Below are 17,368 nucleotides of genomic sequence, written 5' to 3' on the forward strand. Positions count from 1 at the left end.
CTCCAGGGCACACAGCTGTACCCAGTGGACTCCACTGCCCTTATTGGACCAGGTTCTGCCAAGGCACATGAATTTCAGTCTCTCTTGTTACTGGTTTTCTCCTCATAGGAAGGAATTGGTACCAAAAAGTCAACAAGGCCACAGAGCCTTAGGGAAGCTTCCCCTGTGCCCTTTCAGCTCTGCCTCCAGCCTCATCTGACTTTTGTCCTCTCCCCAAAGCTAAGTACATCGGCTGCTATCTGGATGACACCCAGAGTCGGGCTCTGCGAGGCGTGTCCTTTTTCGACTACAAAAAGATGACCGTCTTCCGTTGCCAGGACAACTGTGCGGAACGGTAGGGCTCCGACGTCCCAGGCTCCGTTCATCTCAGACCCTTTCTTCTCAGGTTCCTGTCTGGGGCGTCCTTTCCTTTTCCATGGAAGGGTATATTGGAGCGCGAGCAAGTGGCCACTAGGAAAGGGTGATGCAAGGGCGTGTGTGTGTGTGTGTGCACACGCACAAGTACATGTGTGCAAATGAGCAGTTGGGAATTGGTCTGTGGGAGTTTGTGATTGTGCAGTTGTGTAAGACTGTGCCTGGGAATGAATGTATAGTTATGTGAGTGTTGCCAGGGCTGGTTATGATTGTGAGATTAAGGCCAATACATAATTATCTTTAAATAATAATATCTGAGTGCCCGAGTCTTTGTGAAGGGCCCAGAATTGTGTTTGTGTGTACAGGTGTCTTGTGATTGCATTGTTGGATGTGCAAGATTGTGCTGAAGTGGTGAGGAAGTGGAAACAACTTGGAAATGCACAGTTGGGTGTGCATGTGTGTGCAGATGTGAGTGTGTAGACGTGAGGTGTGGGGGCGTCCATGTGAAGGATGTGGCAGGGCTTGGGTCTCAAGGGCACTTATTGTTTTTCTCCCAGGGAGAAGGACCAACCTGTCTAGACAGTGTAAGGCTACGACGATGTTTCTCATTAGAACATGCACCAGAAGAAAGGGGTTTGGGAAGGAAGTTGACTTTCCAAGAATGATGAGGCCCTCAAAAGACTGATGAGCAGGGGCACAGCCCACAGGCCAGGCCTGGGCAGCAGCGAGGCCAGGATTGCTGTCCCGGGAGTCACTGTGGGGCTAAGCTGACCTTCCCTCCTTCCCCTGGGTCCCTTGATCTTGTAGTAGCTTTTGAAAAGGCTTCAAACTCCCAGCCAGTCAACTCTAAAGGTCACAAAATCTTCCCATCTCAACTGCGTCTTCCAAGATGGCTCACTCACATGGCTGTTGGCTGGAGGCCTCAGTCTCTCACTGCCTGGATCTCTCCATAAGGCCACTTGAGTATCCTCACGACGTGGCATCTGGCTTCCCCCAGAGTGAACGAGCCAAGAGGGAGAGGAAGGAAGAAGCCACAATGTCTGTGACACCTAGCTTTGGAAGTCACGTACCATCTCTTCCACCACATTCTATTCATTAGAAATGAGTCACTAAGTCCTATTCTGGATGGGCCTCCACCTCAGACTTCATTCTTTCTTGCTTTAGAATTGATAACACTCGCTGGGCCCTTTTCTTGTGAAGTTTTGCTTCTATCAGTGGGTCCCATCATAGGAGGAAGACCTTCAGGAACACTGGAAAAGCAAGGCTTGAGAGAGACAGGTGGAAGAAGGTCTGCCCCAGCCCCAAGATTTTGGTAGGGTTCAGACATCAAGATGCCCTGTCCATTTAAGGGCCACTTGCTGTGTCTGCCCGGGTGAGCATATGGACTGGACAAAGCCAGGTGCTGTTCCAGTAGCCAGGTGTGTGGAGGTACGAGTCCCAGTGGGCCTGTCTCCAGCCAGCACCACACAGCCCAGAGTGAAGTGGTGGCTGACCGTTCCCATTGATGCTGCCTCGCGAGACCGGTGGCTTCCAGGCTGCTCCCCAAGGAGCCCCCATGATTCTGGAGAATTCCTCAGAGGCTGCCGTGGGCAAGGGGCCAAGCGAGGTTGTTCTTCCTTCCCTGCCCCCTTCCCTCTGTTTACAGAGTGGGTCTCCAAAGCCCTTTTTAGGGAAGGATCCCATGGCTATGGAAGAAAAAAAAAGCTGAAAACCCTGCAGTGCCTGGGTAGTTCAGGCAGCCAGGATGGATTGATTGTCTTTTTTAGGGGGAGGAATTTTTTACTTGGCTGGGTATGTGACCCTGGTTTTGCCATCTTCCAAGGGGACATATGAGTCCCCGCCTCCCCGCTGAGGTACCCATCCTTCCTCCCCTTGCCCCAGATACTCTCAAGGGACGTGAAAGTGTCTTCCTGGGATAAAGGGAGGGACTGAACTCTGGAGACAGGACTCTCTCGTGTCTTCGATGTCTCCAGCCAGGGCAGAGCAAGAGTGGGGTGGAGCGGGGCCAAAGGACCCACGTGCATGTGTGTGTGTGGGTGTGTGTAGACAAGTGTACTGTGTGGCTGGAGTTGTGTACAGGTGGGCGTGAGTGTGGACATGGTGTCTATGTGAGTAGGTGTGTGGGGGCATAAGACATCAGGCAGGGGTAAAGGCAGGTGGGTGGGCTCACCTGACTACTGCTCTCCCCCCTGGGGTATTGTCCCTTCTCTAGGTCTTCCTGTTCCCCCAGAGGCCTCCCTGTATGCCCCCTTGGGCTTACTTCCTGTGTCCCAGCAGACTTCCTGTGCCCCAGCAGACTTCCTCACCCCTCATCCTCACTGACCCCTATTGGGGCCTCCTTACCACAGCCCAGGGTCCTTGTCCCTTGTAGCATCCCTGTTTCCCAGATCTCCTTGGGTTTCCCTGCCTCTGAAGGCCTCCCCTGTCCCCCTCAGTGTCTCCCCTATCCTCCTTCCAGTGTTTCCTGCCTCTCCCTTGTGTCCCCATCTCCCCTGGGATTTCTCTGTCCCCTGGGGTCTCCCTGTCTCCCTCATCTTCCACCACTTTTCTGGGGTCTCCCTGTCCCCTAGAAGTCTCCTTCTATGAAGCCTCCAGCTTGGTTGGGTCTCCTATCCCCTGGGCTCTCCCTGTCTCTCCCATCTCCCACCACTTCTCTGATGTCTCCCACTCCCCCTGGGATCTCCCTGTCCCCTGGAGCCCTCCCATCCCCCGGGTCTCAACACAGGTGAGTCTCCCTGTCCCGAGGTGCCTGACAGCAGCCTCACACAGGGGCTACCTGTATGCTGGGCTGGAGTTCGGCGCCGAGTGCTACTGTGGCCACAAGATCCAGGCAGCCAACGTGAGCGAGGCCGAGTGTGACATGGAGTGCAAGGGCGAGCGGAGCAACGTGTGTGGTGGTGCCAACCGCCTCTCCATCTACCGACTGCAGCTGGCCCAGGAGTCGGCCCGCAGGTGTACGTGAGTCGGCCGCTGTCCCCCGTTGCTCCTCCCAGGACCCTCGCCCCCAGTGAGGGCACCTCACCCCTCAGCAGATCCCTGCATGTCTGCCTGATGCCTTCCATGGCTCCCCAGCACCCTACCCCCTGACCCGTCCTTCAGGCCACCCCATCCCTGCTCCAGGTAGTTTGAACATTTCCACGCCCTCTCTTCTCTCCCTCCCCTCCTGAACCAGCTGCACCCCCTCATTCTCACCTACCTCCCCATTTCCCAAACTGAGCTGGAGTCTGAGCTTGGCCTGTGCTTCCTGGTTTTCTGAGAGCAGCTTGCTTCTAGTGATGCTGATGACGATGATGATAACAACAGCAGACAGTCCTTTTCTAAACGCCTTCTATGGATTAGCACATCTAACGCTCACAGTGACCCCTGAAACAGGCACTATCATTTACCTATGAGCAGGAACCCAGGTGGCACAATGGTTAAGCACTGGGCTGCTAACTGAGAGGTTGTCAGTTTGAACCCACCCAGTGGCTCCTTGGGAGAAAGACCCGGCGGTCTGCTCCCATAAAGATAACAGCCTGGGAAACCCTGTGCAGCAGTTCTACTCTGTCACATAGGGTCACAGTGAGTCGGAATCGACTCCACAGCACCTAACAATGACAACATTTACCTGTGCCCATTTTACAGATGAGGAAACTGAGACTCAGTATCACATAGCTTGTAAGCAGCAGAGCCAGGATTTAAACCAACTCCAGAGCTTGTGTCTTTAGAGCTCCCATAGAGAGAATCCATCCCTCGTGTGTCAGCGATCTGGGTTGAATCGTGTTGGAAAAGCTCTCCGGTTTCCACACTGGGGGAAGGAGGGGGTGAACAAATAAGAGAGGAGAGGAGATTGAGAATTGCTCCCTCTTCTGTGTGTAGGGGGATAATAACCATTAAAAACTGTTCATCAAGGCCTACTGTGTGCCAGGCACTGTGCTAAGCCCATTGCACACCTGATTTCATTTACCTGTTTACCTTTCCTGCAGCCTTTTCAGGTAAGTACCATTGTTAATGAAAACCCCGATGGCATAGTGCTTAAGAGCTACGGCTGCTAACCAAAAGGTTGGCAGTTCAAATCCACCAGGTGCTCCTTGGAAACCCTATGGGGCAGTTACACTTTGTCCTATAGGGCCGCTATGAGTTGGAATGGACTCGATGGCAACGGGTTTGGTGTTGGGTTTTTACCATTGTTCACAGGAGTCCCTAGGTGGCCCAAATGGTGAAACGCTGGACTACAGACCTAAAGGTTGAAGTTCATACCCACTTAGAGGCACCTTGGAAGACAGGACTAGTGATCCGCTTCTGAAAGCCTTGAAGACCCTGTGGAGCAGTTCTACTCTGCACCCGTGGGGTCCCCATGAGCTAGAATCCACAACAACTAACAACTAACCATTGTTAAATTATCCTCATTTTACAGTAAGGAAACTGAGGCTTAAAGAACTTAAGCAAACCTGCCCAAGGTCACACAGGTGACCTTCAGACCTAAAAACAAACAAAACAAAAAACGAATAGGCTTGACAAAAGATAGAGGGGCTGAGCTTTCTCGTGGTTGTCTACCTGATGCAGCCCTGGACAGGGGCAGGAATCCACGACCACATCTGGCTCCCTGTGGGCAACGCTTCCCAAATTCAAGTGTGCTGGCAAATCCCCTGAGAATCTTGTTAAAATGCAGGTTCTGTCTGAGTAGCTCTGGGTGCCATCCGGCATTTCTAAGGAGCTTGCAGGTGATGCAAGGCTGCGGGTCCGTGGACCACACTGAATAATCAGGCCTCAGACCTCAGCAGAAGGAGCCCTCATGGTGCACAGGTTAAGTGCTTGACTGCTAACCAAAAGGTTGATGGTTCAAACCACCAGAGGAACAGCGGGAGAAAGACGTGGCCATCTGCTTCTGTAAAGATTCCAAAAACCAAACGCGTCACCATCGAGTCAATTCCGACGGATAGTGACCCTATAGGACAGAGTAGAACTGCTCCATAAGGTCACCAATGTTGTGAATCTTTATGGAAGCAGACTGCCTCATGGTTCTCCCAAGGAGTGACTGGTAGGTATGAACAGCCAACCTATTGGTTAGCAGTCGAGCACTTAGCCACGGTGCCACCAGGACTCCTTCTGTAAAGATTATAGCCTAGGAAACTCCACGGTGCAGTTCTACTCTGTCACATGGGGTTGCTATGAGTCAAAATTGACTCGACGGCACCAGACAATAACCACAGAAGAGCTCAGTGGAGCTGCCACTGCCTTCCCAGGTTGTAGACTCCTCCCGACAGGTGGATTAGACAGGAAGGTCTCACCTGCCTGCGTGCAGAAAAAGTCCTCTCCCCTGTGAATTTTGTGTGAAGATTCTTTGTTGGTTTGCTTGATCATGTGTTCAGTTTAGTAAATCTCATATTTCTGAAGCTCTGTTCCGCAGTAGGGTGGAGCAGTGCCACCAGTTTGCAGACAGACTGGTTTCTACAGACAGACTCCATCATCTACCGCCCCATGGTCGACTCAGTTCCCCCTGCTCTGAAGGCTGGCCGGGGGCAGAGGTGGTGTGTGGAAGCCAGGCTGGGGAAGCTCCACGCAGCAGGCTTCTGGTTTGGCCAGAAGTGTAGTGCGTTTTTAATTTGGTGCCAGATTTGTCATCTTCGTTACCGATACCCTTATGCCAACATACATGTTATTCTGATGGTGACATTTTGGCAATCTAAAGGGATGGCCTTAAAGTCAAGGGGGAAACTGCTGGTAGCAAACGTCATAGTGGATGAGGCTGAGACAGATAAGAGGAATTGGGCTGTGCCTGCCATTAGCTGGGCATTAGCCAGAGCTTTTGCCTTTCGGATAACGTTCAGATTGGCTGGATAATCCGGACACTCTCTTCCATTCTCTCTCTCTCTCGCGCGCGCGCATGTGCACACACACTATTGTGATCACCTGTTAAAATAACCCTCGGTCATGGACCATCAAAGGTATTTCAATCCGCTGAAATAAGAGCCTTCACATACAGAGCTCGCTAGCTTTTGTTACAGTCAGGTGTATTTTGCCTTGTAGCAGAGGGAGGGCTGGGAGAGTGGTGTTGCTGGAGAGGAGCCCCTGAGACTAGCCAGAATGTGCCCTCATCTTGCCAACCTCTGCAGTGCCAAAATTATCTTGGGTGGTGTTTTGCCCCATCAGAGAAAAGCATCTTTGTATTTATGTACAAGCAAAAAAAAAAAAAAAAGCTCATTGCCATTGAACCAGTTCCAACTCATGGCGACCCCATGTGTACAAGAGGAGAGATTTTTGTTTCTACTAAGTGAAGTTGTGGATTCTCTTAAGTCCACCACCATCGTTCTGAAAGGCAGTGAGCATAATCGTGACCTGTGCAAGGTTTGAAGCTTGGGCACTTTCAGCTGCAGGCTCCAGAAGAATCTAAGCCTTATTAACCTCAAGGCTGCTATGGTTGGTATGAAAATGGAGGTGACTTGGGTAAAGAGACAGATGGTTGGCAGTGTGTCAAGTTGAAACTCCTGGTGAGCTCCCAGTTGGCAACGTGGTGTACGGAGAAAACACTGGGACCATCCATTCTACCAACAGTCACTCAGTGAGCTCTCAGGTGGACTGAGCACAAAGGACTCGGGGGAATAAAGCCCAGTCCCTGCCTTCAGTACATCAATGGAACTGCCAGAAATTCAAGCCAGACTCAGAAGAGGACGTGGAACAAGGGATATTATTGCTGATGTCAGATGGATCTTGGCTGAAAGCAGAGAATACCAGAAAGATATTTACTGTGTTTTATTCACTATGCAAAGGCATTTGACAGTGTGGATCATAACAAATTATGGATAACATGGTGAAGGATGGGAATTCCAGAACACATTTAATTGTGCTCATGTGGAACCTGGACATAGATCAAGAGGCAGTTGTTCAGACAGAAGTAGGGGTTACTGTGTAGTTTAAAATCAGGAAAAGTGTGCATCAGGGTTGTATCTTTTCATCATGTTTATTCAATCCGTATCCTGAGCAAATAATCTAAGAAGCTGGACTATATGAAGAAGAACGGGGTATCAGGATTGGAGGAAGACTCATTAACAACCTGCGTTATGCAGATGGACACAACCTTGCTTGCCGAAATCGAAGAGGACTTGAAGCACTTACTGATGAAGATCAAAGACCACAGCCTTCAGTATGGATTACACCTCAACATAAAGAAAACAAAAGTTCTCACAACTGGACCAATAAGCAACATCATGATAAGATTGAAGTTGTCAAGGATTTCATTTTACTTGGATCCACAACCAACACCCATGGAAGCAGCAGTCGAGAAATCAAATGACGTATTGCATTGGGCAAATCTGTTTAAAGTGTTGAAAAGCAAAGATGTCATTTTGAGGACTAAGGCGCACCTGATCCAAGCCATGGTATTTTCAGTCATCTTATATGCATGCAAAAGCTGGACAATGGATAAGAAAGACCGAAGGAGGAGAATTGATGTCTTTGAATTACGGTGTTGGTGAAGAATATTGCATATACCACAGACTGCCAGAAGAATGAACAAGTCTGTCTTGGAAAAGGTACAGCCAGAGTCTCCTTGGAAGCGAGGATGGTAAGACTTCTTATGTACTTGGACATGTTATCAGGAGGGACTAGTCCCTGGAGAAGAACATCACGCTTGGTAAGGTAGAGGGTCATTGAAAAAGAGGAAGGCCCTCAACGAGGTGGATTGACACAGTGGCTGCAACAGTGGGCTCAAACACAGCAATGATTGTGAGGATGGCACAGGACCAATCAGTGTTTGATTCTTTAGTATATAGGGTCGCTATAAGTCAGAACCATCTCGACAGCACCTAACAAGAACCCTGCCCTGAAGGAGCTCACTGTCTAGTGGGGAGACAGAGCCAAGACCAGTGGGATCAGTTCAAGCATGGGGATATGTGATGGGGACTCTTGTAGGAGCAAAGAGAGAAAGCAGCATTTGAGCTGAATCTCATTCTAGGGAGATTTCCAGGGAAAAAGGGAGAGCTGTGCATTCTAGCCATGAGCAGAAGTCCAGAGGCAGCAGAGGCCATGAGTTGAATGATGTGTTGGAAGACCTTCCTCACCTATGTCTCCACTCTACACATGTAGACATAGAAGCCCAGAGAGCAGAAGCAGCCCTGGGGGAGACTTCACAGGAGGGAGCATTTGATTAGGGTCTTGAAAGTGCATAGGATTTTGCCTGATGAAGGAAGGTAGGAAACGCAGACTCAAGACAAGCCACTAAGGGGTGGAAGAGAAATCTAGGCGAATGGAATAGAGTATGCAGCAGCCTAGAGACAATTTCAGGAAATAATGGGGAGGCATGGTTTTCCCAAGGTCATGGTGCTTCTTAGGGTCAGAGCATGGACCCCAGTCTCTGGACTCGCAGTCCTGGTTGCCTCTCACTACCTTGACCTCTTGAATTGACCTCTTGGATTGCATTCAGGAACCATGTCCCCTTTTGTAGGGGAACTCCCTGGCTCCAGCTTAACTCCGTCCTGCCCTGATCCCTGATCTCTCCTGCCTTGCTTCCTGACTCTTAAGTCAATGCAGAATCTCCAACATTCTTGCTCTGATCCAGTAGCGCATTCGGCTTCCCATGCCTGGGATCTGGTTTATACAGAAGTAATCAGAAAGGGAGGCCTTCTAAGTCCCTGAACATGATCCCAGCACTGACTGCTGCAGGTAGAGAAATGAGCAAACACTCCAGGAAACAGGTCCAGTGGAGCCCAGATTCCACTGGGAGAGTCATTAGTTGGTATTAACACTGTGTCCTAATTGTGTTTCCCTGAGCAGTGGCCCAGAACCCTTAATGATTCTGAGATTCAAGGGAGACTTATTATCTCCCAGGCACCACTGGGGCAGGGCATCAAGCTCACATGGTGAGCCGGCCTGCATGTTTGAGGTGACGGGATGCTCCTACAGTAGCGAGCACATTCACAGGCAGATCACCCAATAAGCAAGGTCAGCCTGGGCTTCCTAATCTGTAGGGAACAATTTCAATGTAGTGAACAATGAAAAACATGTAAAATTGTTCCCTTCAGATTAGGAAGTAAGCATAAGTAAGCCTGTGTTTACCTTGCTTGTTGGGTAATCTGCCCCTGTCAGGGACTGTAATTTTGAAAAAAGGCTTTGATTCTGTAGGGAGGTGCTGTGGGGTTGGGAGAGAGACAGATGCCAGCCATACCTGAAAGCAGTATCTTTGATGTGGTGAACAATGTAAAATCACTCACTGCAGATGATATGGTAAGCAAGGTAAGCACGGTGCTCACCTTGCCTATTGGATGAGCCACCCCTGAGTACATTAAAATGTTGGCAGAGCTAATGTCTGCAGGCACCCTGCTGTTCCACCTTGACACAGACTCTCAGCCATGTGGACTTTTTGCCCTTGTTATAAAAGAACCGAGAAATGGACTTCCTTCTTGGTAGGATTACATTTTTCACAGCAGTTTTTGCTAAATGTGTCAGCAATTGTAGCTCTCCTCCCAGGGGCTTTATGGGATGTTGCAAGAAATGTCATTTGGCTGAAAGATTCTTGCAAGATTTGGGTTGCAAGTTTCTTTAGAACTACCCTGAAAGATAGGTGTTAGGTTCGTGGGTGGCTGTCCATGGTGCTGACCATCTTCTGTTAGCTGCCACCCAGTCAATTCCGACTTAGGGCAACCCCATTGTCCTGGTTATCTAGTGCTGCTATAACAGAAATCCCACAAGTGGATGGCTTCAACAAAGAGAAGTTTATTCTGTCACAGTCTAGTAGACTACAAGTCCAAATTCAGGGTGTCAGCTCCAGGGGAAGGCTTTCTCTCTCTTTTGGCTCTGGAGGAAGGTCCCTGTCATCAATCTTTCCCTGGTCAAGGAGCTTCTCAGAGCAAGGACCCCAGGTCCAAAGAACACACCCTGCTCCAGGCATTGCTTTCTTAATGGTATGAGGTCTCTCACTCTCTGATCACTTTCCTTCCCTTTTATGCCTTGTAAGATAAAAGGTGGCACAGGCAACACCCCAGGGAAGCTCCCTTTACATTGGATCAGGGGTGTGACCTGAGCGAGGGTGTGACATCCCACCCTAATCCTCTTCAATGTAATCCAATCTTGCCTCATTAACCATAGGCAAAGATTAGAATTTACAACATAAAGGAAAATTATATCAATCACAAAATGGAGGGCAACCACACAATACTGGGAATCATGGCCTAACCAAGATGACACATATTTTTGGGGGGGCACAATTCAGTCCATGACACCCATGTACAACAAAATAAAATGCTGCCCAATCCTGTGCCATCTCCATGATTGGTTACGGATCAGACTCTTGTGATCCACTGGGCTTTCATTGGTTGAATTTTGGATAGAGATCACCAGGCCTTTCTTCCTAGTCCATTTTAGCCTGACAGCTCCACTCAAACCTGTTCAGCATCATAGCAATACACAAGCCTCCACTGACAAATGGGTGGCGGCTATGCATGAGGTGCCTTGGCAGGGAATTGAACCTGGGTCTCCTGCATAGAAAGTGCGAATCCCACCACTGAGGCACCACTGCCCCAATTACCCCCTAAAAAAAACAAAAGAACTCAAATCCGCTGCTGTCGAGTTGATTCCAACTCATAGTGACCCTATAGTACAGAGTAGAACTGCCCCATAGGATTTCCAAGGAGTGGCTGGTGGATTCGAACTGCTGACCTTTAGGTTAGCAGCCTGAGCTCTTAACTACTTCGCCTCCAGGGCTCCAATTCACTCTGGACAGCACCCAATTCAAGCAATTTGAATTTCCAGCAGCCTGCAGGAGCCTTTGGTGATGCCTAAAAATAGCTGGTTTGAATTCTCCTCGGACAGTTAGGCTCTTTGTATAATTCAGTCTCTCTCTGATTATAGGTAGCTGCTAACAGCTCCCAGCTCACTGCCTTTCCTCCTCTCTGGCATCTTTAATGCAGTAGAGTTTGGCCTAATTACCCTGGGGGGTGGTGGCCTCGTTCACACCAAGGAGAACTCTTCCAGGCCTGCCTTTAAGCCGATGCTTGGTGACATTTACCTCATTTTTGTGAAGCCTCAGAACAAAGAGATGATAGGACTTCAGAGCCACTTGCGGCTGGTTGCAGGGTGTTCTTCAGCTGCCCCCGGCAAAGAGAGTTGATGAACAGCCGCTCTGCTCGCCTCTCGCTAAGAAAAAGCCCAAGCTGCTAAGGTCACGCACCATCCCAGCTGGCCTCGCAATGAAGAGCTGACATTGTCAGAATATGGGTCATAGGCTTTTGTGATCCTCGGACCCCTGCTGTGGGACCCGATTGGGGTTCTGGGAAATAGAAGTGGCTGGTTTGGGGTCTCTGGAGCTCATCCATGTTAGAATTGGGCACACCTCGTGCAGAAAGCATAGTGGAGAGGTTGGAAACTAGGATACGATGTCAACAAGATTGGAGGTCAAATCCCAGCTCTGTTTCCCACTAGCTATGTGACCTGGGGAAGGGATCAAATCTTGCTAAGACTCAAGATCTTTACCTGTAGAATCAGGATAATAGTGTTGCCTATCCCATAGGTTGGAGGTTCCTCAGTGGTGCAAACGGCTCGCGCTTGACTGCTGACCTAAAGATTGGTAGTTCAAACCCACCTAGGGGTGCCACGGAAGAAAGGCCTGGTGATCTGCTTCCGTAAAGATGACAACCAAGAAAACCCTATGGAGCAGTTCTACTCTGTGATACATAGCGTCACTATGAGTCAAAGTAGACTTGATGACAATGGGTTTTTAACTCATAGTTTCACCTCATTGTGAGGATTAATCAAGATACAATATGTGTAATACACTTAGCAGTAATGTCACATGGTAAACAACGCTTGGAGCCCTGGTGGTGCAGTGGTTAAGAGCTCAGGCTGCTAACCAAAAGGTTGGCAGTTCAAATCCACCAGCTGCTCCTTGGAAGCCCTGTGGGGAAGTTCTACTGTCCTATAGGGTTGCTATGAGTTGGAATTGACTCGACGGCAACAGGTTTTTAAACAACTGTTACTACCACCACTGTGTTACTATTTAGTAAGGATTGGCCACCAGGGAGACATCACTCAGGGCCACTGCTCTGGCCCTCTGGCTGTGCGCTGTGTAACTCTAGGTGGCTTCATTCACACAGACCCTGAGCTGGGAGAAGCGGTGGCCCCAAACTGGATTTTCCTTGTGAATGAAACATGGCTGTTCAAAGATCCAAGATGTCTCAAGTTGGGTTCCCTCAGAAACAGACACCGAGACAAAGAGGTGAGCCCTAGTTTGCCTGGGAGGTGATCCCAGGAAGCACCTGGAATGGGAACATGAGACAGGAAGGGAAGGAGGCCAAGACAAGATACTTTACAAAGCAGGACTCATGACTGAGGACAACTGAACCTTAACCCCACTGAAGAGCTTAAGGAACAGCGTAGAGCATGCATCCGAACTGTCCCACCCGAGGGGCAGGAAGCCCCAGCATTAATCCTGCACCTCTCACCCACTGTTAGCTGAGAGTGACTGAGATTAATCCCCTGGAAGTTCTAGCCAGTTTCTCACGAAGGCTGATAGAAAACCCTAAGTCGGAAAGTCATGAGGGTTTGCAGTAGGGCTGTCAGCCTGTACTGGCATGCTGAGTGCCTGGGGCATGTTGATGGGATATTGACATCATCAACTACATAAGATCTAGCCACCCTTCACGTATCATGGATAAGCCATGGAAAAGGCATTGATTGAGCACTTGTTGGGTCTCAGACACTTTTAAAGATACTATCTCATGGACTCCCACCACAACTGAGCAGAGGAGATATAATTATGCCATTTACAGATGAGGAAACTGAGGCTCAGTGATGTGAAGACATCTGCCACTGGCTCTCAGCTAATGAAGCGTCTGACCCAGGCCTGGCCGACTTCAAAGCCAATGCCCCTCCCACTGGGCACCAGAGCCTTTTTGCAAATAAGAAGACATCTGCCCACTGCTGCTGCTGTTTGCTTGTTGTTTGTTGGTGTCAGCTTCTGTAGAGTTCAGCCTGTGATTCGTGGCAACCCCATGCACAACAGGACGAAATTCTGCCCAGTCCTGCGCCATCCCCACGCTCCATGGTGGCTCGAACTGTCGTGATCCATACAGTTTTCGTTGATTGATTTTCAGAAGTAGATTACCAGGCATTTCTTCCTAGCCCATCGTAGTCTGGAAGCTCCGCTGAAACCTGTTCAGCATCACAGCAGCACCCAAGCCTCCACTGACAGACGGGTGGTGGCCGCACATGAGGTGCATTGACTGGGAATCGAACCCAGGTCTCCCGCATGGGAGGTGAGAACTCTGCCACTGAACTATCATTGCCCTCGCCGTGCAAGTCCAAAATTCTTCTCATCACAGGAAGGTGCAGGGAAGGTCAGGTGAATCTGGCTGGCTGCTTCTTTGAATCTCAGACATAAGGACATGGAGCCCCTCACCCGTAAAAGGGAGAACCAGGTAACCCATGGAGGAAGTGAGGGCAGTAGGAGGTGTTCGATGTCATGGCTGCTGTGTACATTCTCAGTGTTAGATCACCAAGCCGTGTTGATGGAGAGCAACCTGCAGAGAGAAATGGCCTCCAAAGTGCTCCCCGGATCCCTGCTTGCTGAGAAGTTTCTCCAACCTTCCAGCAGACATTGTGAAGCCCTCTGTGACTCCATGCAATCCCCCTTCCAAAGTAGAATGGCCTGGGCTGTAGGAAGACCCTCTATCCAACAGGTTAACTGCTTCCTGAGCTGACTTCCCAAACACTCTCTCCTTTTCAGCCCCCAACCCCACCATGTACCTCATCCAAAGAGAGACTCAAAACAGTTGTGCTGGCCCTTTAAGGCCTCTGAAGCCCTTGCTTCATTTGGTATTCAGGGCATTCAGCTGGGGCTCTTCTCTAAGCTGGGAGAGTCAGGGACTCATTAGCAGATGCTTAAATGTCAAAGGGAGACCAATCTTGGCTTCCAGAGTCTCCCTTCCTCTTTCTACCCTTGCAGCCTGGCCTCCTGATGGCCACAGAAATTGCCTGTGGAGGTGCCAGGGTGGGGCGTCAACCTCCTCCCCCCCTTCTCGGTTTCGGTCTAAGCACAGCTGACAAGGAGACAGACAGACCCACAGAGCTTTGCCAGCCTCTCCCAGTGTCCACAGCTCACTAGATGCACCTATATCCATCTTGAAATGATCCACCCAGTTTTCACGCCTTCCATTTTAGAGATGAAGATACTGAGGCTCCTAGGAGAGGAAACTTGGTCAAACAGTCAGGAAGGGTGAAGCTGCCAGTGGGCACTGTGTGGAGGAGAGCTGCCCATTTTACAGATGAAGACACTGAGTTCCAGAGAGAAGCAGCCTGTGGACATTGGCTGGCAAAGTCAGGCCTAGAACTCAAGTCTCTAGTTGCTCGCCTCTGTTTCTCAGCAAGAGCTGTTCATCTCTCCATCCTGAGCCTCTTGGTCCAGGGAAGGGCCATCTGGGATGGTGCCAGGCTTCTTTCCGAACCAGAATTGGGGATCAGGCTGTCTGGAGACATGCTCATGTGGCCTATGAGCAGACTTGGCTGGGGGAGCAGAAGGCCAGAGCATTCAGTCCAGGGAGCCCAGATGAAGAGCCTGTGGACTCACGGGACCCTAAGCGATGCCACAGTGCCCTCAGTTACTTGAGGTCATGTCTGTGAGAGAATGCAAAGGTGACCCCTGATGACAGGTGACCCCAAAGACCACCCAAGGCGCGTTTCAGCTCTCACATGGCCACAGGTAGACATGCACACTCCAGTACAGAGACCCACGTGTGGCAGCCACTGTGGTAAAAGGACTAGTTGAGCCCCAGTGTACTTGGCTATGGGCAGCAGGTGTGAGGGTCCCCATGCTCTAGGCATCAGTCTGGACTGGACTCCAGCAGAGGGTCCCACCCCTCCTGTTACTCTCTCTTGGTGGTATGAGCAGGAAGTGACCGTGCACTGCACGGGGGAAACCGACATGTTTTTTTGAACCAAGGTGCTGACTGCTCCAGGATCGTTGGGAAACGGCCAAGCCCTGGTGGCATTCAGCCCATCAGGTGGGAAGTTGGCCGAGGCTCAGCTCACCCTCTGCAAGGAGGCGGGGAGCCCCCGGATCAGCTAACTGGTTGCCAAGCAACCTAGAGAGAGCCCTTGGGGTGAGTGTCCCCACATGGTCAATGCCATGTGGTAAGACTCAAACTTGCAGAGGTCAGACGCACACAGCCAGACCCACATGCCCACATCAGATGCCTTATCATGTGAGCAGGCAGACAGTGGACACACATCTGCACACCAAAAAAACCCATTGCTATCAAGTGATTCTGACTCATAACAACTCTAGGACAGAGTAGAACTGCCCCATAGGATTTCCAAGGCTGTAAATCTTTACAGAAGCAGACTGCCACATCGTTCTTCCACAAAGCAGCTGGTGGCTTCAAACCACTGACCTTTCAGTTAGCAGCCGAGTGCTCAACCACTGTGCCACCAGGGCTCCTACCCAGCACACAGTCCCCTATTCCCACACGGACAGACTCACGTGCCTGTGGATGAACAAGGTCCACAGGGTCACGTTTGCATTCTCAGACTCTAGTATCCACATTCCCGGACAGGTAGATACAACTTCCCATGCCCACAGACAGCCACACACATGGATACCAGATGCACACACCCCCCACATCACACACAGCCTCTCAGGCACAGCCAAACACAGACTCCTGGGCACACATTTATCTCATACCTCAGGGCCTAGTCACACTTGGGTACAGCTGGGCCCACAGCTGCCCACCCGCATGCATACCCAGCCCTGTGCGCTCACTCACATGCACTCACCCCTTCTGACTCGACTCTCCTTCTCCTGCTCAGTCATGTGTTGGGGCCCTCAGACCCCACCAGGGTGGTGGGAGGGGCCTCCAGGAAAGAACCCACCCTGGGGAATGAGAGGTGGTAGGCCTTAGGCCCCTATAGTGGACCCAGGACTGTCTCAGCCCTGAGGAGCCCCTTGGGCCCCAGCCCCAACACTCTTTCTCACAGCAATATTCCTGGCCCCTGCAGTGACCCAGGGGGATGTTAGTCTGGTCCCTCAAATAGGGCCCTGGTAGGGAAGAGGTAGGAGAATAATTGGAATAGAGTTCGGGTCAAGATCGGGAACATTAAGGGATGCTTAAAGAGAGTTAGAGACTGGTGTCAAGCGACTCCAGAGTGACAGCCCTGACTTCCTGAACAGTTAGTGGCCAAAAGTCAAGTGAATGTGAAGGACGGTGTTTTGACTTGTCCAAGCCAGGCCTTTTTAAAGAGGGCCAGCTCAGGAGAGTGGGTGGCCCAGAGTCCAGACATTCTGGGCTGGAATCCAGTTCCTGCTACTGGTCTGCTATGTGGCCTTGGGCAAGTCGCTTCCCCTCTTTGAGTCTCTGTTTCCCCTTCTGTATAATGGGGAGAATGAGATCTTCCTGGCAGGAGTTAGGAGAATTCCAATAGACAAAGTATAGTATATCAAACATTTATCACAGTGTCTGGCACACAGCAGTAAGAGCGGAAAGATCTGACTTTGAATTCAGACCGACTTAGATTCCAGGCTCAGCTCTTCCTCCCATAAGTGTGGTAACCTGTGTCCAGTGGTTTCAGCCCTCTGAACCGTGAGTTTCTTCATCTGTAAAAATCGGGGTCCATATTCCACCAGGGTGGACGTGAGGGTTCAGTGAGGCTGCCCATGTGAAGAGCTCAACCTTCTTGCTGGCAGCTAGCATGTGACCACTACACGGTGGCTGTCATAATAATAAGGATATTAGGACATTAATATAAGCATAAGTCATAATAAATCCATTGCTTTCGAGTCAATTCTGATTCATAGAGACCCTACAGGACAGAGGAGAACTGCCGCATAGGCTTTCCAAGGAGCGGCTGGTGGATTGGAACTGTCAACCTTTTATTTAGCAGCAAAGCTCTTAACCACTGTGCCACTGGGGCTCCATAAATCATAATGGTAAGTGGTAGTATTGGAAGAAGCACAGAAACAACATCTGGGTCTAGGTTGTTTCTGATCTTTTATTTGTTAATTTAAAAACTGCAGTGGCAAACATCCTTATTGCTAGACCTTTGTTCACAT

At 50.2% G+C, this 17,368-nt stretch overlaps 1 protein-coding gene and 1 non-coding gene across 2 annotated transcripts in view; one reads left to right on the forward strand and one right to left on the reverse strand.

Annotated features, from left to right (window-relative positions):
• The window catches only part of WSCD2 (WSC domain containing 2), a 132,223-nt gene that overhangs the window by 85,502 nt on the left and 29,353 nt on the right, over positions 1-17,368 (forward strand). The window contains exons 3-4 of the mRNA XM_023559442.2: positions 220-334; positions 3,124-3,308. Coding sequence (XP_023415210.2) covers positions 220-334; positions 3,124-3,308 — 300 coding nt within the window. The remainder of the gene's footprint in view (positions 1-219; positions 335-3,123; positions 3,309-17,368) is intronic.
• Positions 13,540-13,610, reverse strand: TRNAG-CCC (transfer RNA glycine (anticodon CCC)). Its single transcript has one exon. It is a non-coding gene; the product is annotated as a tRNA-Gly (tRNA).

This window comes from Loxodonta africana, chromosome 19 (assembly GCF_030014295.1).
Source record: "Loxodonta africana isolate mLoxAfr1 chromosome 19, mLoxAfr1.hap2, whole genome shotgun sequence".
NCBI lineage: Eukaryota > Metazoa > Chordata > Mammalia > Proboscidea > Elephantidae > Loxodonta > Loxodonta africana.